The 27,989-nt window shown below is 35.8% G+C and overlaps 1 protein-coding gene across 10 annotated transcripts in view; it reads left to right on the top strand.

The window, feature by feature from the left end:
* Positions 1–27,989, top strand: part of VPS13B (vacuolar protein sorting 13 homolog B) — a 478,347-nt gene that overhangs the window by 330,906 nt on the left and 119,452 nt on the right. For all 10 annotated transcript variants that reach the window (XM_083824116.1, XM_083824118.1, XM_083824115.1 and 7 more), the window contains one exon: positions 23,759–24,461. In XM_083824116.1, the coding sequence (XP_083680242.1) occupies positions 23,759–24,461 (703 nt within the window). The remainder of the gene's footprint in view (positions 1–23,758; positions 24,462–27,989) is intronic.

The raw sequence follows: 27,989 nt of genomic DNA, 5'->3' as shown, positions 1-27,989 counted from the left end.
CTAAAAAGTTTTTTTCTAAAAGTAATAAATCACTGATAGAGAATCCATTGTCATCATTCTTAATCTTTTCCCGTAATTAATTATTCACCTCTTTAAAATGTGCATCTAATTTCTTGTTTAAATATGATAATCTATTACTCTATAAGATGAATAATTGCTGTTAATGCCCAAGTATCAGAAAATAGGTGACAGTCTGTGTTATCTCTTTTCCCTTTTGTCTGGAAACCACATTTGAAATAGCTAACTATATTTAAAGCTGGAAGAATAAAGAGAAAATACGCGGAATATATACTGGCTTTGATTATCATTGGAAAAATGTTTTTCATCTGTATTGAAGAATGAGGGAAAAATGCAGGGGAAAAACGGCATTTAAGCTGTGAAAAAAAAACCTCTTTTCTAAATATTTGACTAGATCAAATCCTGAAGATTGTTGAGCAACTATAAACATCATTAATCTTAGTTAGGAAACTTGATTTCACTGGAAGTTCTTGGTAAATAGAAGGATTAAGCATGCCTCAAAAATAAAATGCGTTGTGGTGCTCTGTTTTTTGCTTTGTTTACGTAAATATAGGCAGTCGTCAAATAGCAACTCTGAGTTTAAACTTTAAAGGTGTGATTTCCAAATGGACTGTATTTGGTGGTTTATAGTGCAACGCTGTAAAGAGCACTGTAGACAAAAATAATAAAGTAGTGATGATTTATGTGTAAATCTTTTTTTTTTTTTTAAGTATTTTAATATTCTGTAAAGAATTTCATGCCTGGTCTCCAGTGTTGTGTTTTTACTTATTTGTAAGCCCTAGCTTCATACTCTTTTATAAGTTCATCTTTGATGTACAGTAGACCTATTGTACTGACTTATTCATAGAGTATAGTGTATTATTGCAAAGAATATTGCTTTGATCTGCTTGACAGTTTTAAAGTATGGACACATATGTGGTGTATGATAAATTACCTGAGGGGTAAAGAACGTTGCTGCCTTTTCATAATTATTCACTTTTTTAGAATTAATATATGCCAAATTCTTACAAGAAGAAGATATAATACCTCCACATGGAGAACAGAAACAGAAGTGCTGGGAAAAGAAATACAAATATAAGAGTGACTTGTAGTTAATGTAATATTTGTACAGTGATGCACCTAAGGTAATAGGTGCAATATTAATAAAAGGACTGTATTTCATCATGAGGAAATTATTAACAGTTTCTTATATATTCTTAATAGTTTAATATTCTGGTTAATGTCTCTTAATATAGATGGTAACTGCTTTTACTGCTGAGTAATAGAACAGGTGAGTTCTCAAGGAGTTTATTTCTTAGTCTGGCAAATCCATTTCCTGCTGTCCATCACTTACCACCTGGAGATTTTTGGCAAGAGAGCATCTTATTGTCGTGGTAGCATTTAGAAGTAGAAAATACAAGGACTTCTCTTTGAAAAAGAAATTAAATACAAACCAACACTCATCTTGGTCTGCTTCTGTATAGGCATGCAGGGATAGCATATCTTACGGCAAGTCAGTATATCTTGTATTCCTGAATTAAACATGGTCATTGAGGTCATTACAAACTATTTTTTACACAAATTACTCCTCTGTAAGCTTCAAAGTAAGGCTAGATTTCTGGAAAAATATTAATTTCTCCACAAATAATGATTTTGCTTAAACTTACCTTAAAGAGTGTTCCTAATAACTATCTACATTGGAGGTAATTATGAATACAAAATTTTGTACCTTCGCTGAAGAACATAAAAGGTATTTTCAAATGCTTACTTTGTCTTCACAATATTTTTATGAGGGTTATGGCTCTAGGAGAGAAAACAACTACACTACTGAACACAAGATGCTTACATATTAACTATAAGGGAAATTAAGAATCTAAAGTCTTTTACAGAGGATGTCATTTTTCACCCAGTCTTTGTCTTCTACCAGCATATTCTCCCTGTTCCCTCTATCCCTGTTTGCCAGGTTGCATAGTCTTGTTTGTTTATTTTCTGCTTGCCTGCTTCAGTAGGCTACAAGCCTATACCTATCCCACAGTATCTGAAAATCAAACAGGTAGTTGATATAGTAATAAAAACCAGCATAAGCTATTTCTTGAAAGAAGCATAGCCAGATTCGTCATCTTTTCCATCCATCTTTCTTTTCGTATTCACAAGTTTTTAATTGCGGTGGTGAATGTAGCACTCAACAATCAACTGTTGCAAATATGGAAATATTTGCACACAGAAGAAGTAGAGTCCAAAAAATTGTCTGTTTTGGAGCCCTCTCAGACAGACCTCTTGTGTTCCACTATTTCTGCCATTAAAGCCTTAGCAATGAAAAAAGCTTCCAAAATTCTTCAACATATCTGCTGTTAGCGTAGTTATGTCTTGTTAGCAATTAGAATATCGTAGATCCCACACAAACTTGTTTAAAAAACAAGAAGAAAACTTCTTGTTCAACTTGAGGAGAAACCATATTTAACTATTGAGATGGTGAAGGATAGACTCTAGTGTACGGGTGAAGTGGTCATACAAAGAATGACCTGGGACTGAAATGTCTGCTTGGATTTTTTATTCATAACAGATCGTATCCCAGGCATAATTTGCATTCAAAACCAATACCCCATGGACGCAAGTTGTCATTGATCTGGGGGCAGTGCTGAGCAAAAAGGGTGGGAAGCTGGTGTGGACAGATCGTTGTTTTCTTTCAAAAATTCAAGGCATGGCCTGCTGATGTTTTCTGCTTTTATGATATCTGCTTCTGAGTGTTTAACTTTTGAGCGCTCTGTCTGAGGTACCCAAGCACTGGCCTCAGCAGCGTTCATCAGCCTGCCAGATGATATTTTGCCTCTAGACCTGGCTCTTGGCCAATCACTCTGAGCAAACCCCACCAGCAGATGTGACATGTTCCATAAGGCTCACCCCCACACTCCGATAAATTGCAAAGACAACCCACCAGCTTCCTGAATAAATGATATTAATATGAGGGGGGAGGGAAAGGGGGAGAAGTATGGCTCTTACATGGCTCAGATACCGAATCAAAATCACCAGATGCTTCAGTGAGTGATAGGCAACGTACTAATTACAGCAAACTAATTAACTGAGGTCTCCGAGAAGGGGAAGGCACAGAAAAATCACCTGGAGCAGCCAATTTCTTTCTCTCCTAGTTGAATCAAACTCTGTACTGAGTGATCGTTAGAGACGATGCAGTAATATCTGCAGAAGATATAAATCATCCGCTGTCATTGCAGATTAGGCTTAAGAAAGCTTTTCTGATAAATTATGATATGCTGTAATATGCTGGGTCAGGAAGTCTGGGAGAGTATCCTGAAGAAGTATTTCTCTACACTTGCTTTTTTTATACTTCTTTTCCCTATGCATCCACATATGGCTGCTGTCAGGGAGAACAGGAGCCTAGAAGGACCTTTGGCCCCAGTGGGGCCATTCGTATGTTCCCTTGTAGTTAATTTCTGTTTATGGCTCTCTCATCAACTTTCTGTTGTTGCTGTAACTTCACTGTACCATAAAGCACATGATCAGCAGGAGGTTTGTACAAAATTGCAATTGACAACTGCATCTCACATAAAAGTTGAAGGAATGATAGCTAATGGAGTTTATAGCAGTGTTTCTTGCCTATTGTACTTTAACAGAGCAAGTTCTCTTGAGTAAATATCAATTTAATGAAACTTCACTCGAGGTTATCAATGCGTTACTGATGTGAATAATAAAAAAAAAAATCAAATAGTATATTTTTTGTTGGTGTTGAAAACAAACATAATTTTGTTTTCCATTTGTATTTTGTTTAAAAATAATAACAATCAGAAAACTGGTAAAACAAGTTCCAGATAATACTACTTAAGAAGCCAGACAGCCAAAGTGTGAAATGGCAGATGCACATGTTGCACAGATGTTGTGTTGACTGGTTAGTGTCCTTATGGAAAGCTTGTGTAATTGGAAGTATTTTTAGTATGTTGAAACTTTGAGAAGTTGGCATCCTCGTTTACAAGCTTCTTTTGAAGAATCTGTTTATCTTTTGCCTTTTGATTCCTGAAGTCTAAGGTAATCAGTGTTAGAGAGCCAAAACAGCCTTAGTTTCTGTATATTGTATAGATCAGACGAATTTAGGTATGTCTTGATAGTCACAAGTGTGTTGGCACATAAAAAAGGTAATGTTGAGTGAAGATAGCTTCCTGAGGAGTTTATAGTCTTTTTTCATTATACGTTTGAAAATTGTTGCAATGACTAGAAGCAGAGCAAGCATTGTGTATGGTAACAGTAACATCCCAGAAACAGTAGGTATTGAAACGTGAAGCCATAAAAAACTTCTCATAGTTTTGTCTTTTTCATAGTTTGCACATTATTTATCAGATCTTGTATACCTGCTCAGTTTTGCTCCGTGTGTTAAGCTTTCAGTGCTCATTTCAGGGAAAGGGAGATCATGCAGCATGTAACCCTATATCTTTGATATGCTGAGGCAGTCCCCAGTATCAATACAGACTGGGTGGTGAACTGATTTAGAGGAGACGTGCAGAGAATAACCTGGGGATACCAACGGATGAAAAACTGGATATGAGTACATACACATAATGTGTATGTGCAGCCCTGAAAGCTAGTCATATCCTGGGCTGCATCAAAAGCAGTGTGGCCAGCAGGGTGAGCAAGGTGATTTTCCCCCTCTACTCTGCCTTCATGGGACCCAACCTGGAGCACTGCATCCAGTTCTGGGGTCCCCAGCACACGAGAGACTTGGACCTATTAGAGCAGGTCTAGAGGAGAGCCACAAAAATGATCAGAGGGCTGGAGCAACTCTCCTATGAAGAAGGATTGAGAGTTGAGGGCAATCAGCCTGGAGAAGAGAAGGCTCTGGGGAGACCTTGTAGAGGCCTTTCAATCTATTAAGTGGGCTTATAAGTAAGGTGGAGAAAGACTATCTACCAGGGCCTGTAGTGACAGGACCAGGGGGCAGTGGTTCTAAACTGAAAAAAGGTAGGCGTAGATTGGATGTACAGAAGAAATTTTTTATGATGAGGGTGGTGAGGCACTGAAACAGGGTTCCCAGAGAAGTCGTGGATGCCCCATCCCTGGAAGCGTTCAAAGTTAGGTTGGACATGGTTGTGACCAACCTGATCTAGTGGAATGATCTTTTCAATGATTCTATGCTTCTATGAGATGCTTTTTTGGTTGGTTATGGTAACTGGAGAATCACAAGTTTATTGCAGCTGGTTAATATGCTTAATGGATAATAAAGTTGTTAGCGATGATCTCATTACTTGGGATGTGGGACTGCATTTTTGCATGAATAATTTCAAAATGGTGATACTTATTTAATGTAGCTTTTTTTTTCCTTTTCACTATAAAAGTTATAGTTCAGTTACAAAGTGTGAAGTTTAAGATAACAGCTGTAGGAAACAAGGTAAAGAGAAAGTTACAAAATTTGGATTATTTAGATTTGAAGCGGTCTGATGGAGGTTCTCAAACAGTTTGCCATGAGTTAGCTTAAAATTTAAGCTTGATGATTCTCCCTGTGTTTATTTTGTGGGTTTGGAAATAATGCAGTATTCCCAGAAAATCATTTTCTCAGATAAGAAGGATTGCAGAAGGTTGTAGATCCTAAGCATGTACCACAAGTAGATATCCAAATTAACACCAGTGACATAAATTGGAGCTAAGAGATGTGTTAACACTTCCTTTCATGTGTAGTGAGGTCACTTCCACATGGTTATAAATCCAGATTGTGCGATGTACACCCCACAAGAATTTAGGAAAGAGAATCACTTCCGTAACCTAAAGGGCCACAAAGTTTTGATAAGGAGGAATGGCATTTCATATCAAACTCAAAGAGAGCATTGTTCTTAGAATGTGAAAAAGGAGAACTAGGAGACAGGAAAATCCGTTTTACTGTAAATATATCTTATCTTTAGCTTGCATCCTAAAATTACTAGAAAAAAAAGCAATGTTGAATTGTTCCAGAATAATTCTTGCAACCAAAATGGCTGTATTGAAGAGATCTTCACTTATGCTCAGATTCTGCAAAAATAAAATTTAAGTGAGAAAAACATGTTTTGTGTTCTCTCTTTGAAATCTGAAACTAAGAAAAATTTTATTTTACAATGAAGTATCTGTTTAACAAGCATTCTAACAGGTGTAATTCAGAAAGATAAATAAGTATATGGAAAAAGGTAGAAATTAAATTTACAAAGTTAAGAATTGTTAGTATAGCAAAACCAAACTTGAAATTGTGGATTCAAAATTTATTTATTTTCTGCTAGGAAAAAACTATTTTTTTCTGACTGTTTTTGAAGTCCACAAACATACAAATTCATGGGAAAAAATGGTATGTTGTAACCCATAACATTTTAAACACTGTGAATGATTCGGGACCCGTTTCTCAAACAATTTTCTTAATGTTTTGTGTGACGACGTAAGGTGCTAAGATGTTCGTGCATACCAAGATCTCACATAAAATATAGCTGGTGGTGAGATTTACCCAAAACAAAAATCTGCAAATAAGTTTATGAATAATAAGCATGCTTCCGAATCTTCCTTGTATCCAAGGAAGCATCAAAAGCACTCCAAAGCATCAAAAATGCTTCAAAATCAAAAGGGACTTCATAGTATTAATGAAATGAAAAATACAAGTATTTCTTCAGAATACTAAGAAGCTCCTTATCAATAGCATTTAAAGACTTCCTACTTTTTTTTTTGTCTTAATCTACGTTACTTGACTACAGGAACCATACCCTATTGTCTCTGCTCTACGGATTATATTTCTTTTGTCTCATGCTACCCTCATGCAGGGTAGTTTAAAAAAGAGAAATGTTCTGTCCAGTCTCTATTAGATAGCCTGCCTAGCAATATTTTGAACACAACTTGTGGATATTATTTTTATTATCAGTAACTTAAATATTATTGTACTTTCTTATGAAAATAAAGATGTTTTTAATAACTAAATGGTATGTGAAGTTAATTTAAAACTTTGCTGTTCCAGATCATTTAATGTATTAACCAAAAAATCTGTAGTATTCCTTACAGAGTTGATAAAAATATTGCTATGAAATAGGTCCAAAATTCAAACTGTTCCTTAAATTACAGAAGGTGGAAAAACCCTCATTGGTTAACTTTGTTGCTTTGTTGTTTAAAAAAAAAACAAAAAACAAAAAAAAACCCACTGTATTATGATAGTTCTGCCATAAATCACAGATACAGTTGACAATAGCAGGTCAAGGGAGGTGAATCTCAAGATGTCAAAAAAGAGTGGACAACATGGGCTCAAAAATCACCACAAGCAGAATGTGAGAGAGCATGTGCTTGGACTTTCTCACACTATGGCCATTGAATGTGTCGTGGTGATGATTTGCTTAATCGTCTGATGAAGAAACGAAAATTTGAGTGTTAGGTCATACGAAGTATGACTGAGGGCTCTGCGTTCTTTGATCCTTACTAACCTTCTCCTTTGAGTCATCTAATGCTGGTATACAGGAGGGTTTGACTCTGTGACAACATTACCTTTAGACACCATCAGTTACAGTTTTTTCACTGTATGTTTTTTCTGTACAGTTTTTTCACCTGCTTGTTAGTGTGGAAAACTTGATTCTTGTCATTAATTATTATTATTATTATTATCATTAATTATAAACACATGGACTCTCTTAATTCTCTTGATTTTAAAGTGAAATAATGGTGTTGTTTTTTGGTTTTTTGTGGTTTTTTGTTTTGTTTTTGTTGTTGGTTTTTGTTTTTGTTTTTTGTTGTTGTTTGGTTTTTGTTTTTTTCTTAAAGGGAAAGCTGAGGTATAAAAAGAGAAAGGATAGTGGAAGCCAGTAGAGAGCTAATTAAAGTAATTCTCAGTGGACAGTGAGCAGTCTCAAGTTTTGAACTTCTTTGAGAACTTTGAACTTTTCTTTGAGAGAAGGATCCTCACTTTTCCCTGACATTCCTTCATGAGAAACAGTTTTCTTCATCTATTTGCATTTGAACCTATTTTTAGAACTATATGAAGCTAACATGATCCCTCTGTGTATCAGGCTTCCGCAAATAATATGTATTATTTTGTGCTCTTAGCCAAATTTGAAAAGTGGACTAGAAGTTTCGATGTTCATTTTTTATTTGCTTTGTGAAAATCAGGAAAGGGATGGTGAGAAATCAAACCAGGTATTGCCACTGAGCAAAAGCCCTTACTCAGTAGCTGGCAGGAGACACTGTTTGGCCACTTGTGTGCCTTGTGTAATCAGCATGGTCAGCCTGGGATAAATATGCTGCTTAATCTCATACTGATTTTCATAAGGCTAGGATTTCACTTTAGTACTGCCCTGTATCTTAAGCAATAATCTTTCGTAATTATGAATGCCTTCAAATAGGCATAATCTTTCAGCGTATATTGCTTTTAGTCATATTAGCTGCCTTCCCACTTTTTCAATTTTTCTGGCCAGCTGTAGTCTGTTTTCATATTCAGGTAACGCTGCATCATCTGAGACAGCCTAATGGAATGTTACATCCTGTAACTCATCCCAGAGATTATGGCAGGAAACAAATGTGGTTATTTTCTCAAAAACTCATGTGCCTGTCCTAGTAGAAATTCAAGAGCTTTTCATACAGTTTTAAGCGTGACAAGACTACTTGTATGAATAAAGTTTCTTTTTTATCAGTAGTGGGTTTAAACATAAAAGAGAATACCCTTCTATTTATTTAAGATCAAAAAGATGCAAAGATGTTCAACAAGCCCAAATTATTATATTGGATAGAATTAAGTGTTGTTTACTGGTTCCTCTCAAGTGAATTTTCATGAGTCTGAGCTGCAGCAGTATCCTTGGGCCATTTACAACAAGTTTTATGCTGAGCAGGATTAGCTATAGCCATGTTACAGTTTAATAATTTCTATAATGTTTTAAACTAAAAAAAATAAAAAAAAATGAATATTCCTTCAATTCAGGGAATTGCCAATGAATCAATCTCATCTAAATCTGAGAATCTGTATTCAGTAGGACTTTGTAAGATAGGTTTAATTTAATTATAAGGTGAGCTTTGTTTCCTATTTCTACTCATGTTGAAGATCTGAAACCTTGAATTGTAAAAGGAAGCTGTATGAGATAAATGGGTGCCTGCATGTTTTTTTCCAAATACATAATAACACGAAGATGTGTGTAATATATTGTAATGTAATGTATTGTGTGTAATATACATGTGCATAGAATTCATGGACAAAATTTGCACTACATATAACTTCATTTTCTTAGTTTCAGTTGTTCCAGAGATTAATCTTAGCCACTCGGATAGTAATTAGATTTAATTTTTTAAATTGCATGAGAGTTCTTTTATGTCAAAAAAGATTTTAATAAACTTAAAATCCATATACCTTGACATCTAACAAAGTCTTACTTTCCTTTGGGATAGAGTAACTGTTGTCCTCGTTTTTTTTTTCCTTGCAGTTGCCCATAGTTTGCTGTGTTGTATGATAAATTTAAAATTAATCTTTATTTGCTGAAGGAAGACATTTTTCTCTGATATAAAAATATCACTTTGCATTTGTCTGTTAATCAGAACAAAGAAAAGCCTAATGTCTTCGTGTATAGCTCCTCTCCACAAGCAATAGCTTTAGTATATGTGCAGAAACCCTGAATGTCACAGCCTTTGCTTTTCTTGATCTTTGTACATGTAACTGAGAAGCAAGTAAGCTGTGGGGAAGGAGCAGAGATGAGGACATTTCAAGTTGTCTTCTTCCCCCCCTGTACTTTCAAAGCAGGAAAGTTGCTGTGTATTTTTTTTTAACAGTTTCAGCACAGCACTCATGGATTAACAGATCATCACAGGATCCCATTTCTTGTTTGGCAATAGTACCATTTTGCTCTGACAAGTGAGGGATTTGAACGTAAATAGCAAGGTCACAAATGAAAATCACAGGAGCTGGATGAAGTACTTCATCTTGCAAGTCCTAGCCTATTGCTTTGTATCTTTTCCAAACCCTGCAAAGAGACACTTCTTCCCTTTGCTTACAAACACTTGAGCTTGTTGTGTTCACAGTTTGCCCACAGTTGAGAAGATATGAAAAGTCTAATAGTGTGCAATACAGTAGGATCCTTACTTCATATTAAAGATGGGACACTACTCTAGAAATGCTGGAATTGTAGCTATTATAAATTATTCACACTGAATGAAAGGCACAGACTAAAGAGAAAGTAATTTTGAAAATCTGTAAATGGTCCTGCTGCATATTGACTGGTAAATCTGAAATAGGTTCTCACTTCAACTGAGAAAAATTTAGTGAGGACTTCTCCCTTGGGAAGCCAAAAAAGATTTACCCCATCTCTGTTAAAAGTAGATGTAAGGTTTTTGCATTAGATTCCTGATCTACAATTTCTGTTGAACCAAGTTCTTTTCTTTGCTAGGGTGATTTATAAGGAGTTCATATGAAGACAAATAGACTTTTTGCTGGTCCACGTATACTTGGACTTTAGTTTGGTTTCTGTGTCATCTTGCTTTTAATGCAGTAAAATTTGTGGAATGGCCATTTTTTTTGAAATATAAATGACAGTAGAGGGTCATCTTCTGATCATTTTTTGTCATTGGGCTGTTCTGTTCATAAAGTTTTAAAAGTAAGCTTGTAGCTTGATAGTTTCAGAGAGAGTGCTAGAAGTGTAACTTTGTGAGATTGCCAATAAAAACCCTTAGCTGGAATAGCTGAATAATTCTTGCATCATTTTCCTGGTAGCTTTACCAGGAATCCCACATAGCCACTTGTCGGATGTTTTCCTGAAAATAAACTGGTCTTTGGTTAGGTCAAGGACACTATCAAAATAAAGTCCTTGCCAGTATCTTGAGTCATCGCCATACCCTGTTTCCATTGTTAGGAAGCTTTGTCTCATCATTTGATTTTGTTGCCAAAAACAGCAGAGAGAAATCTTTTTGAAGGGCTGTGCAATACTTTTTTGATACTTCCTATAAGCAAATGTTTTCATTCCATTAGAAACCTAGGTGCAATTCATGTATTGGGAAAATGTCTTTAAATTTACTTTGTTACTATGACTCTTCAATGCAGAAATATTTTTTTTCAACAAAGTAAATAAGAGGCAAGAGACTAAAGTAAACTCACCCTAAAATAAAAAATCTTAAAAGAAAGGGACCATTTTGCAGATAGGAAGACAAAACACATAAGGAATATTCAAAAGAATGTATGCATGCTTGTAGATGTGCGCATGCGCACACATGCACAATGGAAAGCACACGTGCACAATGAAAAATGTGACGAGGCCCACATGTATAGGTCCCGTGGCTTTGATTAGTATGATGAAATCCAGTATTATTTGTGTTCCCATTTAGATAGTAGAGGTAGTTGTCTCACTGACTTGCATTGCAGAGTGGCTTTGGTGAGTATGGAGAAGATTAAAAAGCAGGAAAATATTGCCATTTGTACTTTTTTGCAGCTGATCAAGTCACCAGTTGCGGTATCAAACAGTGAAATCATAGATTATAATTGTGATAGACTGATATGAGTCATGCATGTGATACTAATAACATCTAGTGAATCAAATTCAGGTTTGCAGCCACTTCAAATAGCTCTGAACTTATTTCTGCAGATAAGTGGCCACTAGTACCTATTCAGAGGGAACAGTGTAAAGCCATAGTATGTAGCTCTGGTGTTTCTGCTATGCTAATTAATATTTTTGCTTAATAACCTTCAATGTTAGAATTTTTTCTTCAGTACATGTTTCTAGCCAGTATTTCCAACTCATGTTGTTTAATTGACACCGTTACCTTCTCCCCAAACTACCCGTGACTCATTGCATGAATCAGGACGGAAAGCTTCATTCTGAACTTCTCCTAAGATCTCCATTAATTTTAGCTCTCTCCATCAAAGTATAGGAGTAATAATGACTTGGTAGGGTATTCTCGGAAATGAACAGTGACAACTATTTTAAATTATTGGGAAAGTGGGTAAAATAGAAAATGTGGAAAACTAAACTTGATTAGCAAAGAAGGATGTGGGAGTACTGGTTGACAGCCGGCTAAACATGAGCCAGCAGTGTGCCCAGGTGGCCAAGAAGGTCATTGGCATCTTGGTTTGTATGAGAAATAGTGTGGTCAGCAGGACTTGAGAAGTGATTGACCCCTTGTACATAGCACTGGTCAGACCACACCTCGAATATTGTGTTCAGTTTTGGGCCTCTCCCTACAAGAAGGATATGAAGTTGCTTGAGCATGTGTAGAGGAAAGCAATGAAGCTGGTGAAGGGACTAGCAAACAAGACTCATAAGGAGCAGCTGAGGGAACTGGGATTCTTGAGTCTGGAGAAAAGGAGGCTGAGGGGAGACCTCATCACTCCATACAACTGCCTGAAAGGAGGATACAGTGAGGAGGGTGTAAGTCTCTTTTCTCAGGTGACAAGTGATAGGATGTGAGGGGAATGTCTAAAGTTGCACTAGGGGCGTTTTAGATAGGATATTAGGAAGAATTTCTTCACAGAGAAGGTGGTGAAGCATTGGAATGGGCTGCACAGGGAAGTGGTGGAGTCCCCATCCCTGGAGGTATTAAAGAGATGTGTGGACATGGCACTGAGGGACGTGGTTTAGTGATGAGGTCAGGTTGATAGTTTTTCTTGGTGATCTTGAAGGTCTTTTTCAACCTAGGTGATTCTATGATTCTAAAAATCTATTGGCTTTACTGAGGAGGGATCCTGCCTACAGATTTCATCAAACTCATCTGAAGAGCAGTGAATTAATGTAGTATTTTAGAAAGTCAGGCATCTTCTTTTCACGTAGCTATAGGGGTAATTAAGTGTTTGTTTGGAGTAGTTCACCACTGATCTTGGAGTAATTTCTATCTCTTCTTTGGTTTCCCACTGGAATAAGTAATCTAGTCTCCAAAATCCTGCTAATAAAGGTCAATCAATTTTGGTGATTCTTAGGCTTCCAAAACAGGGAGAGAAGAGAGTAAGAAAGATTTGGAATCACAAATAACTTTTTTGCCAATCTGTTGTTGTCTTTCACTGGGATATGGTCACCTAACTGATCTACATGCTTTTGAAAATCTCTCGTCATTTCATAAAATTGATTCCATCTGGCAATAAGGCGTTTTCCTCAGGTAAATGTTTATTACACATTGAACACGTGATTTTTACCCATTATGTGTATTGGATCTTTGGTGTTCGTACAAAGTAATTTCTCAATAGGCTGGTTTGAGCTGAGTGCCTCGCTATTTGTCCGGGTTTGTCCATGATAAAGCCCCTCACAGCATGTAGATTTGTGCCAAGAATCAGTTTGGCCCAACTAACAAAATAATATGTCAGAAATTTAGCTTTTATAAATTGCACATTCTCACTGTATTCTCCATGTGTTTCTCAGCTTCAGTAGCAGGTTCCCCAGGTTCTTATGGGCTGCAGTCTGATAGAGAATTTTCCAGTAGGTACTGTAAAATTGAAAACTAATTTTAGAATAAAAGCTATACATTTTGTAATATATATTTGTATATATAATTTAAATATGAGTATATAATAATGCTTATCTCTGTAAGCAATTAAAGCTTGTTAGTATTTATGTAGTAACTCAAGCAAAACATTGATCTCTTATGCGTTGGGGTTTTTTTTGTTCCATTCATTTTTATGCTTCTCCTTGACTTTTATTTTGCTGTAGATGAAAGATTTGAATAAAAGGAGTTCATAGCTGTGTCATACCACTGCATATACTGTAGGTTTGGTATCTTAAAAAGGCTTTAGAGACAAACAGTAAATGTTAAGATACCTCATCCAAGATTGCTTTTGATAAACTATTCTATAGCAGTACAATAAAGGATGAACATTTTAAATTACATGCGTAAAAGTTGTTTTTTACCATGTGTTGAATAAACAATGCAGTTCTGTCCATCTTTTGTACAAGCTGTTTGGAGATTCCTGAAGATGAACCATCCAGAGCTTGCTTTTCAAAGGTTATTCTTTCAGTACTAGAAATGAGAACCAACAGCTTAAAAATTGTCTTTGGAAAGGAGTACCTTGCATGACAGGAGATATAGTGGAAGAGTTGGAGGCTATTTGGAACACTAGCTTTAAGGCAGCACCTCACATATACTTCAAAAGTATGGATCATGGTCATATTGGTTTTATGTTGTGTGCATTTACATTTACAGCAGTGCATATTTTCTACATGGCCACTGCAGCAGTTGCATAATTGAGCAATAATACTTGGAATAGTATTTAAGAAAGTATTTTAATAAGCTTCCACAACCAGGAAAACAGAAGTTCTTAGTGAAGGAAAATAAACTTTATGAACCAAAATTAGAAAAATTCTTTTTATGAAAAAAAGTATATAAATAATGTTGAGTAATAATCTAAAGTCTTTTTACATCTAAATATATATTATAATATGCCGTAATAATACCATATAGAAGCAGGTAAAGGCCAAAAATGTTTTTCAGTGAGAGAACAAAACTTATGTGTATGTTATGGCCCATTTCTTTTCTTTAATGTCATCACCAGCCCACTGTTACATGGTTCTAATGAAATCTTAGCACTGCAGTTAGAAGCTTTGAAAATGGCAGACTACTACAGGATGTCTTTCGTAATAATTCTCAGTTGATTTTCCAGTAAGGTATATAGTCATATCTCAGCATGATTTGAGCTCTGGGCACTTTGAAGCCAGCTTCCTAGCACCGAGGAGATGAGGGCACTTGGAAGACTGCCAGAGTCGATCAGTCAGAAAAACCTGAAGGTGTAGTTCCGTGTATTTTCTTCTCCTGAAGCGGGCTTACAAGGGTTGTGTTTCTCACCTCTCATTCCTGCTCCAATACTACAATTGTTTTCTTTAATTATTTTTAAGGAAGTTCAGAGAGCACAACTTAGGGTGTAATTTTGAGGCTAATTGAGTGATTACAAACTGGACTGCCACAATCGGTCCTTCTCCTCTTGAGACATAGCACAATGAACCAGTGCCCAAAATAGAACATGCCAAAAACAAATACCTTCTTTTTTCCCCCGATTTTTTTTGGGGGGATGGGGGGGGGGGGGGGGGGGAGGTATTATTTTGTGTGCTTCAGGACCCTGAACTGGCTGTTTTATACAGTCATGCTAAGCACAATTTAGAAGACACAAAAACAGTCTATCATGGAATTGCACACCAAGGCCCTGACAAACAGCTTGCTAAAAATGAGGATATTTTTTGATGGCCTAGATCAAATGAACTGTATTCTGGAACTCTTAATTTCCTGGTCTTCAGTTCATACAGCACTTCATGTGCTTTACTTCCCCATGAAGTCTTTTGGTAAGGTACTCTACACAAATTGAAACATGATTTAGTCAAACATTGGGCTAGGTACAAGTGTATCTGGCTTGATACATGTGAGATGTAACAACCTTAAAAAAAAACATTAAGGGAAAAAAGATAATTTTCCAGACATCTGGAAGCTTTAAAACCTTAGGCAGTCAACATCCCAGCATACGTTTCAGTGAGCAATCGTGTGCCAGCAGTTGGATATTTCTCACTGGAGATTGCTGTACTGTGGATTTTTCAGCTTGTGGCATGTAGTCTGACTCAGTCTGACATTACTGGAAATAATGTGGAAGGAAGTTTGTTGACTTGGGCAACGTTTGTACATAACGTCTTCTAATCTGCTGTGATTTTAGTTATTTTAATTGTCTTTAGGATGTTCAAAACATATAAAGGCTCTAATATATCTGAAAGAAAAAATTGTAGCGTATGATTTGGGAGATAGTTTGTTTAGCTGTATGCTTATTTGATTAAGGGTCTGCCGGTAGAATCTATGTTATGATAGCCAACTAATAAGTTACTGTGTTGCAGCAATGACTAATTTCATTGTTCATACACTCATTCATTCTATCCTAGAAAACAATGCTTAAATTAGCATCCCGAGGTTTTGTTGAATCCTGCTTTGAATCACTGCTATGGTATTTGGCATCTAGTAATGCATCAAACATGGAATAGTAGTTAATGGCAGAATATTCCAATTTACTCCAATGGGAGTAAATAACTTTGTTAAATTTCTTATCTCTGGATGTCCTAACACTGAATCATCAGATATCTCCATATTTAGAATTCTAAAATGATTTAAATTATTGAACTTAAAAATTGTTCATTGAGTTCTTATTTTAAACATCCTCATCACGTGAGAAAGTTTTTAACCCATAATAGAACACCTGGTCAAGAAAACATCAGTGTGTAGGACCCTGAATTTTTTGCACCTAATCCCACCCAGTTGCACTGCGATTTCCCAGGACTGGTCAGTGACAACACCACTTAAAACAATCCCACCACAGGCTGTGATGTGCCAATTCTGATGGAAAACCTGTTTATGCAGCCGTATTGGCCTCTGATTTGAGTAACTGGTCTTTTTCTAGAGTTTGAGAGCAATCTTTCTCTGTTGTGAAGGTACAGCCTTAATTACTTAAAATTGCACATCTTTGGGTGTTTGTTAGTGGTTGTTTGTTATGTTGTTGTTATTATAATGTACTTTGGTACACCAGTGAATGTGAGTTAATTCAGCTTTATGACATTTTCAATTAGCTTGGTGAGACAAAGTTCTTTTTATAAGATCAGATCAATCCTAAAGCACAATTTAGTTCAGTGATCTTTCTGCGTGTGAAAATGTGATCTAAAGCTGTGACTGGTACAATTACATCGTTATATTGAAAATTTAATACTGAAATGCTAGAGAATGTCATACAAACTCAAGCTGAAATTTCAACTACTTTTTTTTTAAAACTTGTACAAGAGCTATGCAAGCAGACTCCCATGAAAAATATAGTTTCTCGGCCTTAACCAGAAAAAGAATGTGCAAAAATGAACAAACACTGATCGTGTATAAAGTAGATATGTATATTCATTTTATTCCAGATGTTTTTCATGTAAAGGCAAAGATATGAACTTAAAAATTATGAAATTAAATTTTCAAAAATAACACAAAAACCAATACTTTTATTAAAAATATTAAGGAAAAATTACTGTTTGACAAAGAATTCTGGCAGATTTCAGCCTGGTCTTTTCAATTTGAAAGTGTGCCTGCAAAAAAAAAAATGAACACAAAATTTCTTACTGGCCTTTAATAGTATAGCATAATAAGCATAAAGTTTGTATTAAGATTTTAAAAAGTAATTCTGTTGGAGTTAGAAAGGATTTAACATTTGCATATAACCATGTTACAATTGGAACATTCAGCACAGCTTTGATTTATGAATATTTGGATCAGTGTTTAACAGAATGTAGCCTCTTACTCTAGTTTTGAAGTGCTGGAAAAACATTACACAAAGAAGCTGTGTTGTATTGTTCCTAGCCGTCACATCTTTCACATAATTCGTGCAGTATTATGAAAACTAAAATTGAAAATTCCTGTCAGGAGGAGTTCTTTAGGCCTGTGAGACCATAAACAGCATTACACTTAAAATTCACATCATTTATTTTACAGCAAATTCTGATTAAAAAGAAAATTATTTAGTGAAAAAACAATTTGACTTTTATATGAAATAAGCTACTTTAAAAATTTCTGATATTTTAGTTGCATCATTTTGACTTCATTTATTAGTTGCCTTTTTGTAGGAAAGTTTGGGATACAGAACTCTTTCTGCATCGTTACATTGATACAAGTACAAGCAAGTTGTCTATATTAAACTGCATGACTGAAGTTTTAATTTAAAACTTAAGAGCAACTTTATTAGACCAGAAAAAGTAATTTAGTAGTCCAAAATGTTTTTGTGTGTGTGTTTCATTATATTTTCCATGTGAGATTAATATGTCAGTTTAAAAACTAACTTTGATAGTGGTCAGAATTATAGTCATTCATACAATTCATATTCAAATCAAAACAAAATTGTTCAGTAGAACAAAGTGGTAAACAAGTTAACAAAGAAAACAAAAATAGATCTATGGAAAACAATGGTACATCAAATAAATTCATATGCTGTTGGAGAATCTTTGATGAAGTAGATGAAGAATGTAGAATAAATCCAGAAGGAAAATACACAGTGTTTTCTTCATAATTCCAGTTTAAGCACAACAGAAAAAAAAAAAAAAAAAAAAAGGAACGTGTTCATTTTTCTCTAGCTCAGTTTGTGTGGTAGGCAGGATTTTTATTTCCATGAAAATACTGCTACTTTTTAGCAAGAGAAATAAAACTAGGTCACATGTCACGGTGATGTACCAGATGTGATTGGCACTTTGATTCTGTGGTTTCACACTTGTGACTCTTTCCATAATTTATGTAATGTGAAGAATGATCTCATGATTGGCTGAAGGCTTTTGATCAGAGTTAAGGAATGGCTATGCTGAAGGCTGGAAATTTTACTTCAATAGTACCATTATATAACCATAATTAATATGAGAAGCTGGAAAAATTATGCAGATGTAGATGGTTTTGATCTAGAGCAGTTGCACTTCCAAAGATTATATTGCTTACGTTTGATCCATTAATTAGAGAATTAGTTTGTAAAGTGCAGTAAAGTACCAGTAAAAGAAAATAAAACTGGTAGAAAGGTTTACAGTGAAACTGCATGTGTTTACGTTTGTTGTTGTTGAAAACTCCAGAGAGATTAAGAAAGTGAAAATATAATGAAAAATGTCAATTGTAAAACACCGTTTTCTGATTTGGAAAATGTGTCAATTATTGGTCTAAAATGTTAGTGTGTTTACCTTGATAATTTTGTTATCTCTCTTCATGGATTGAAACTTTCAAGACATGTCTCTACTGTCTGAAGACTTCCATCAGAAATAGAAAATAAATAAGGATTACCTGGCTAAGGTTGCACTGACCTCAGATGGGACTGCTCGCCAATTTTGTTAAGCAAATCTGTTTATTTACCATAGATTTTAAGATGTGCTTCTCAGTGTGTGTTCTACAGGACATGCTATTTCCACACTCTCTCACTAGATAGATATATATGTCATATGCCCTATTGAACTCAAGGGGTTAAGCTAGTAAAGTTACCTATCTCAACACATGAAAAGGAAGAATTAGCCGCAGTTCCCTAGCTACTAGTGTAGCTTTCAACACCTTTCCTACGGTGTCTAGTATTGATAGGATATATAACTGTGAAAAGACGAGAAAATGCACTGAAGTGATCTAAGTAAACTATCATCTTGACATGTTTTTTCTAGCTATTGAAAACCTTTCCATATTGCAACTCATTCTGACAGTGAAACTGTAGAATTCCTCTGATTTAAGTACCATCTGGTTATGCTCAAAGCTTTAAAGCTATTATCTCAGCATAAAATTTCAGCGTCCTATACTTTTTTCTTCGCCAAACTATCCATTTTTAAGCCACAAATATTTTTCCAGTCCTTTCAGATTTTATCTAAAAGTATATTTTAACAGTATTTAAATAGTTCTTAAACAATAACAATTTATCTTGATAGATGACATGCTGTGTTTTTTCATTTTATTTTAATTAGCCATTGTGGAACCAAATTCCCTTTTGTTTTACTCCTTTGAATACTGTTTAATTACAGTTATCATGCCAAATATCTTAAAGGTTATTTTACCAATACAGTTTCATTTAACATAAGCCATGTGGAATCAATAGTCCTGTTTCCTAAAGTGAATGCTTGGAAAATCTTACATTCATATGTTAAGAGTACACATCCTTTCCTCATTAGTTGGAAAGTACAGGGATTTTGGCACAGGTTCTGTGTGGAAGCATTGTGCAGCTTTTATATGGATTTTGTTTTTAGCCTTTGATGACACTGTTTAGAATAGGAAGTATCTAATAAGTAAAGCATTTTGTCTAATGTGCTGCCAGTGTGTTTAATATATGCCTGGAGGTCTGAAACATTATCTTCTCCACTACAGTAATATGCATTTAATTCTCTGAAAGCAGAAGGTCGAACTTTTAAAAGGGACTCAAAGTACATTTTCAACTAAAATAATTTAAAACACATGGGATAGGGGACCAGAGTAATGTACAGTTGGTTTTTATGGTTTAATCATGATCATGTTAATGCACACCAGTAGCTAATTAAAGAAAACTTTTATTGTTCATTTTAAATGGGTTATGTAAAGAGTAAGAGAATTGATATAATACAGCCCAATGATAAATGTTACCATTACATTTGCTAACAGCAAGCTGATATTGCTGTTCTTGACGTCTTTAAAGTATTGGCCCATTTATTCCATAATAAAGCAAAAAATCTTTTTGGAGGAGTTACCCTGAGAGTCATTCCCTCTCGTCTCCTATCCCATTAGAGGAATACCTAAATGATGCCCAGGTTTATTATTAGGCATACTTTCAGGTTAACTGTGAAACTTGGGAGAAGGCTTAATGCTTACTGAGCAGAAATTGATGCAAACAGTTCCAGTGGTACTTCTGCACCTTTGTTTTGTACTTGGTAATATTATTAAAAAGCTGTCTAGCAAATCATTCCTCACTTGTTCCAACCTTTATAGTATGTATGGTAAGAGAATACGTAAGTCAAAGTTTAATTGTTGGGCTGGATGGCATGGAAAATTGCAATAGGATATGGTGCTTTTTACCTTTTGGGCACTGGTTCGTATTGCATGCTACTTAGTACTAAGCAGAAGTTACCATCTGACTGCTGTTCAGTGACCTGTGTGAATTGATTTGGGGGTCTCAATAATTCTTTTAGTTGAATGTCCACGGAACAGGAAACTCAGCAGTTGGGACCAATTAGCACCCTTGCAGTAGACTGAGAGTAGTCAGAGAAACCAAGGTCTGAATGGGGATGGGGGTAGAGCTGGTTTTCTACCTTCCTTGAGGTGCTTCACACAGAGGAGCACATTTAATAGATGCTTAGTTATAAAACAAGGCAGAAGAAAAGAACTAGGGTTTAAGTCAAATATACTTAGGTGTGAGATTAGATGATCCATTCAGAAAACAGAAGTAGGATGCTTTCTCCCTTCACTCAGTCATACACATGCAATGTTTTTCTCTGTGGAAGATTACCACTTGGTGGCTGATATTCTATTTGCAATGCCTCTGGCGAAGTCAGGTATAACTTATATGTCAGGTATCTGTAGAAATTACTCCTGCATAGAGGAAAACAAGAGAATACCATGTGATGCCAGAAGAGTGTATTTCTCTGCAGAACTGTACTCTCTAAAAAGATTTTTTTCATAGTGCTGAATGGAAGGCTTTGGAGTAATTAAGAACTTCTGTGTTTAACAGCATATGCTGTCTACTTCATTTCAGGCAGTATTTCCATGAAATGATATGGCAAGAGCATTCCACAGCTCCATCCCTTCTGCCTTTTGCTTGCCCTGAATGCATGAACAGTAAAACCATCTATGCCATTTTGAAAGTACCATCAGTACAAGATACGGCCAAAGCACTTCATGGTTTACCAAACAGAGAGGCTGAGGTGTAAATAGTCTAACCTTGCTAGGATATCAGGAGAGGTCACAGTTTCTTGGCTTATAATGTGGTAATTCATTAGAATGGTTTCCAGTTATTTTTACAGAGGCTGCATTAAAACTGCTATCACTTTTACAAGTCAGTGATATGAGTCTGTCATAGAAATCAGCCACAAGGAAGTTTATTGGTTATTTGAAAAATATGTACGTGAGTGAATATGAAAAGACTGTAACCAGAGCTGGCAAAAAACTTTTCAAAGAAAATCTCAGCTAGTTAATGGTTCTGTTTCAGGATTTCCTTTGTAATACTTTTCTTTAGTATGGCCATGCCTTTAAAGAAAGAGGGGGAGGGTTTATTCCCTTTGTTTCAGAAAGCGCAATGTAAAGGAACCTTTAGAAAAGCAGCTTTTCTTTAACTACCACCACCACCTAATTTCTAAAGTAAATGTAGAATCTACATATACTGCTGTATAAAGACTGAAGTTTGAAGAAATTCGGTAATCACTGCCCTTCATTTCTGTAGTTGCTGATAAATTTTGTAAGTTCTTTTAATTCACGCTTACAGTTTTCAAATGGAAGTTAAGGTATGTTTTGCCCTATTTTATATCCCCCTTTTCAAAGATTCGTTAGAGTGGAAAAGACAAAAAGAAACTGTTGAAGTAGGTCCTGGAAAAAAAATAAATGATATCATTGAGTCAGTGTGCAGTGGCAGCCAAAAAAAAAAAAAACTGGACATAATCAGTTTGGAGATTGAGAGCAAGACACAAGACATCATTTTGCTGCTTTATAAAACCGTAGTAGTCCTATTTCTTGAATGCTGTGTAGAGTACTCGAGAAGTGCATAGTGGAGTTAGATAAGTCAGAGAGAGGAAACAAAAACTAAATGTGCTGGAGCAGTTGCTTTGTGAAGAGATACCCAAAAAGCTGGGGCCCTACTGTCCTGAGAGAAGGTTGAGGGAGGAATATGATCAAGGTTTACAAAGTCATAACGGTGCTGACAAAGCTGACTGTGAAACAGTTGTTCAAATCCTACACTACAAAAAACTGGGGACATGCAGTAGAACTAGCGGGAGATTAGTTTAAACTGAATACAGATTTTGAAATTTGCTTGTGGAGGCCAGACGGTGTCAGCATATTCAAAAACGAAGTGGAGGAATCATGACAAGAAGTCTAGAAAGTGTCACTAAAAGGACTACACAGGCATGTGTACCCACCAGCATCCCGAATGCAGCAGCTATGGATGCTTAGGGAGTAGAAGGGGAACAAATTGCAGTAAGTGGCCAGCATCCCGTCTCTCTCAATAGGGTCTCCTCCTAGCACTGTCAGAAACGGCATACTGTCCTGGATGGATCATGCGTCTGATTGAGTAGGGCATTTCTTATGGTAACGCTTCTACTAAGTGGAGCAGAAACACTTCTTCTGGGCAGCACAGATAGAAGTGCTAGTAATTCTGTGGAAGCGACCCATGGTAATGCATGACTCTAAAGTCATGTGAATCACAGGAGTTGGTCTTCCATCATCATTACTGTTATTATTATTATTGAATTTATGCAATTTTTTTCTTTCCAAATATTTTTGCATATGTGCTCCCCTTGTCCTCAGGTTCTTTGTAGGATTTCTACTTGTTTCAGTGGCAGTATTTACAAATGTATCCTGTTCCTGGATAGTAAGCCTTGCAAATAAATTTTGTTTCATTGTTTTATTTTCTACAATAGAAGTTATTTTAAGTGTTTATTCAGTGGTGTATGTTTTATTTTTGAAATATTTCTATATACAATGATTTCTCACCTGAAACCCTGTGGATGTCACAGCCAAGATTACGCTCGGTGAGCCTTGGTAAGCTTAAGAACTCATACCCCATCACAGGGGCAGTGTGTAGATATTGTGTGATGTTTCCTTCAACTTTGGTGTTTTATGTAAGTTAGCTGTCATTTCCATTACTCTAAGAAAAATATTAGTTCTGCAACATAATATTTACACTTTTCAGCTTACAATTTCTATTTAATCTTTTCGTGATTTTGCAGTAGATTAATATTGCTATCTCCTTCGTGTTACCACAGTAAAATATTTTAGTGCCAAAGAGAACTTCTTGAGCATCAGTGCTCAAAACTAGAGAATAGTTATGACTAGGCTTTTTATTTACGATGGATTCTTTTATAGAGATATGGTTTCATATTAATCTATATATTTCTTGTAGAATCTTTACCATATAAGGAACCATTTAAAAAATGAATTGTAAGCCTAGAAATCTTTATTTTTTTCCTTCACATGTTCTTTTGGCACTTCATCTGTTGTGAGTCATCATTTCATTGGAACAGACACCTGCTGTGTTTTCATGAGTGATTACTCTGTTAAAGTTAACTTGGCAGATATTTTTTTATAATTCTCTTTTTTGACATCATGTTTATAGAGTGATTGTTTGCTGCCACTGAAATGGAAACAGTTGGGATATGGATATAATAAGCTAATATAATATTTTCCTTTGCAGGTTTCCAAACAAGAGCAGAAAAAAATGGACGTGTGTGATGGGGGAACAGTTGAGACTTCTTCACGTTACAGTGGAGCACAGGACAGTGGAATTGGCAGTGACAGCGTTAAGATCAGAATCGTTCAGATCGAGCAGCACAGTGGCACCAGCCAGCACCGCATTGCCCGTCCCTCCCGCCAGTCTTCCATTGTGAAGAATCTCAATTTCATCCCTTTTGACATTTTTGTTACAGCAAGTCGGATCTCCCTGATGACTTACTCATGCACTGCCTTACCTAAACCAAAATCACCACAAGAGCAGAAAGATGGTGAGAAAATAAGCAAAAGCTCCTTGAACCTTCCAGAAGCAGGCTCAGGTAGCAGCCATGATACCAAGAAGCCCAGTCAGCCATGCATTTCCTCCGTCACAGCAGATGATCTTTTGAGCAGCAATGTTCCCCCGTCTACGGGAAGAAAAACTGGTCTTTTGTCTCTGGAAAGTCTGCATGCTTCCACAAGGTCATCTGCTCGACAAGCCCTGGGTATAACTATTGTTCGGCAGCCCGGTCGCAGGGGAACTGGTGACATAGAGCTGCAACCATTTCTCTACCTTGTTGTATCACAGCCCTCTGTGCTCCTCAGCTGCCACCACAGAAAGCAGAAGGTAGAAATATCAGTGTTTGATGCTGGTCTTAAGGGAGTAGCCTCAGACTACAAGTGTACAGGTAAGATCATTCAGCATTCATTCCTGGGTATAAATGTCAAAATAATTACACTTCTTAAAGCTACTGGGGTGGTGGAAGAGAAAACAACTGGTGGACTTCTAGGACATCTTTAGAAATCAATCGGTAAATATTCATTTTTTAAGGATTATACACCACAGCTAAATCAGTCGAGTGTGAAAAACGTTTGAAATTAAGATTGAACCTTTCAGCAACCATTTCATCCTGTTCCTCAATATTACTTTCTCAACACCAGATTGTCATAGGGACTGTTCCATTACTTCAACTTCTCAGTGTTGTCTACAGAATAGTTGTAAGTCAAGCAGATTTCATACAAAAAAGCATTTCATGAGGCTGAGTATCACAATATTTCCCCAAATTAAAATACTGGTAAAATTTAAAGAAAAACATTTTAGAAGCACCTGGTGTTTTGATCATAATCTATAAGAAAAATATAGTGATCTTCCAAGGCATCTAATGATGTCATTTATTTTAAGTTTTCATTCAGCTGAGATATAGGTTTTTAATGAATTTACTTCTTTTTTCATGTCATATGCAAAGTTTATAGTAAGAAAGAACAGAATAACTGCTTAGTGGAAAAATTTAGAAAAATTCTTTGTCTGTCTTATGTGTACTGATGAAGAGAGAAATCGAATGGTTGCAATTCATTTCTCTGACAGCCAGTACTTAGTATAAGAATTTAATGAGATGCATCATTACACTACAGACTGTTATGAAAAAAAAAAAAAAAAGAAGTGTACCTGAGGATGCAGGAATTTGATGAAAAAATAGCTAGAGACGGGTTTGTTTGTTTGTTGTTCTTTTTTAACTTATTCACTGAATGAGAGTTGTAGATAAAAAACATTGCTAGTTTTTTCATGCCAGATTTCATACAGCACACTAGTTACAAAAAGTATAATATCTTTTTTATGCAGCTATACTGAATCTCTACTGAATGAGATTGTATAGATTGTATCTTCTGAAAATTGGGATTAAAGCCATGTGTTTGGACTAATAGATGCCATTAAAGACTAATAAATGCTATTTTTGATAAATCTTAACTTCTTCCAGAAGTCTGAGTGATAGTGGAACTTATAAAGGGATTAAACAGTGAGGAAGAATAGAGAGCTGGAGAGAAAAAACTTAAAATAGAGATGAGAAAACATGGCAGAGAATGCGTCTTTTATCAGTCCTCCATTTTCATCTTCCTTTGTTTTTGCTATCCTGTCTTGAGAGAAACATAGATGTGTCATGAGTTTGATTTACTTCAGATTCCCATCTTTATTTGTTAAATACCATATAAAAGATTATCATTGTAATAATTAATATGAAAAGAATTAACAAATCCATTAACAAAGCAAAGCTTGAAGGGCAGTGGGAGTAGTTGTAAGTTTAAGATCACAACTTCATGAAGTTACAACTTCATTTTCATGTCTGAGACACTCAGATGTGTCCTTGTACAAGCTGCTATTGCATTACCAATAAACTGGGCAAAGTTCTCTCCATTCTGCAGCTACTGTTAACTTCCAAAGCCTTTTGCTACCTTTGTACCTATGGGAGCTATAAAGCAATAAAGTCTTCCTACAAAATAAAGGTGGATCAGAGAGCACAGAAGCATGGCAAGAAGTGTGAGTAGAAAAGATGATAGGAACACACGGTCTGAGAGCTCCTAGCTCACCATCTAGAGAGCTGGAAAGGTCTTGGAGAACCAGAGATTAGTCCTACATGGGACTCATCCTTTTCTTTGGCTTTTTGTTTTTGTGTCGGGCAAAGGTGAAACAGTGTGGAGGTGGGAGTCAGACATGATGTGAACGCAGAAGTTCTGGTCTCATCCTGCTGCTTTTGTGGGCAGTAATAAATACTTAACTCGTGTATCAGGCAGAATCTTGTGCTTTCTGCCAAAGCATTATGCCTTTTTTTAATAGAGTTTGAGACGTGGGTGCCAAAGTTCTAGTGCCTGAAAACACCACCCTAAATGTATTAGTAAGTTAATAAAACTAATCCACACTTAAACACTTTAAGTCATATGCTAATTTGCACAACAAAATAGGCAGTATAAAGTTTTTATTGCCTCTTGTTTAGGAAGACCTGCTGTGCTTGTGATTGCACCATTCAAGATTAATGTTGTCATACCATTGTGGTAACATGTAGCTTTGGAAACTTGTATTTTTAATTTCTAGCACTCATATTTGAGGCAAAACTGCAATTAACTATTTTTTTATATGTATGTGTGTATATGTGTATATATCTATATACACACACTATATATATTACATAGCATATAATACAACATCAGGAATGTTGCACTGCATTTTCTATGTTGCTGCAGTCAATTTCATCAATCACTCCAGTTTTTCATGACATTGTGATTATTTGCTGACAGCTTTATCTGAAAGAGATGTATCGTCCAAATGAAGAATGATATAAAGTTCATTTGAAAAAAATAAGTTGGATTCTCTCCGTCTGTACAATAGCTATGTACTGTTTTGGTTTTTTTCTCTGTATGTTAAGGACTGGAAGGTGGAAAGAGGGTAGAAATGATGTTTAATTTACAGGGAAAGTTGCTAAAGAATATTTCCAGTTAAATTCTAAAAGACTTCCCTTCTTGTGTCTGTGTGTCAGCATGCCAACTAATTCTCCATTATCTAAGGTACAATGGGGAGAAGGCCACAAGCTAAATATGAAGGATATATTTAAACTAGGTTACCAACGGAGCATATTCCCCCTTGAAAAACATCTTTAACAGTGGGACTAAGCCTGATGAAAACATTGTGTGCATGACACCACAGGATGGAGATGGGCAACAGCACAGCAACAGATATAACATGGCAAATTTCATCACAACCTGATGAAATTAAGACTCCTCCGGGCAGAAGAAAAAATATGTCGTTTGTTATGAAGTTTTATTGGTACTCCTGTGGGGGTGGTTTCTCATTACTTATACTAATGCGGTTAAGCTTACGTAGCTAACTGTATATGAACTATGTAGATTAGATCCAAAACATGCTAATAAAAACTGTGACATTTCAAATCATCCTGTGCATGTGTATATACCATATATGCCGCATAAGAACATTTTAGGAATATTCTAAAACATTTGGAAAATTGTTTTGAATCAGTTTTGTTGTGTAATTCTGAAGACAACTGCTATTAGTTCAACTGCAATGGCTACAGGTCTTACGAAATGCAGTGCTATAATTCCTTATTGCTTTTCAGCAAAAAGTCTACATTTTTAAACCAATTCTCTCAAATCTTGCAAGGCAGAAGCAATACAAGATTCTATTATGAAACAACGAAGGTCTTACTTTTTCATGGAAGGTAGCTCCCAAGACAGTTTGGGAGTAAAGAAAAGCTGATCGTAGTTTAGACCTAGTTATGGCTTTTATCCCTTACCTTTTCCATGAGTGTATTACATTGTTCAACTGTAAATCAACAAAGAATATTCTGGACCTTATAGCTATTTCTAACAGGTATTTGATGAGAGTCTGTTTTATAAAGCTTTGAATAAAATAGGGAAAATATCCTGTAAAA

The sequence above is a fragment of the Anser anser genome (assembly GCF_964211835.1).
Source record: "Anser anser genome assembly, chromosome: 2".
NCBI classification, from domain to species: Eukaryota; Metazoa; Chordata; class Aves; order Anseriformes; family Anatidae; genus Anser; species Anser anser.
The sequence above is the reverse complement of the archived record's forward strand: the minus strand, read 5'-3'. Positions and strand labels throughout refer to the sequence as shown.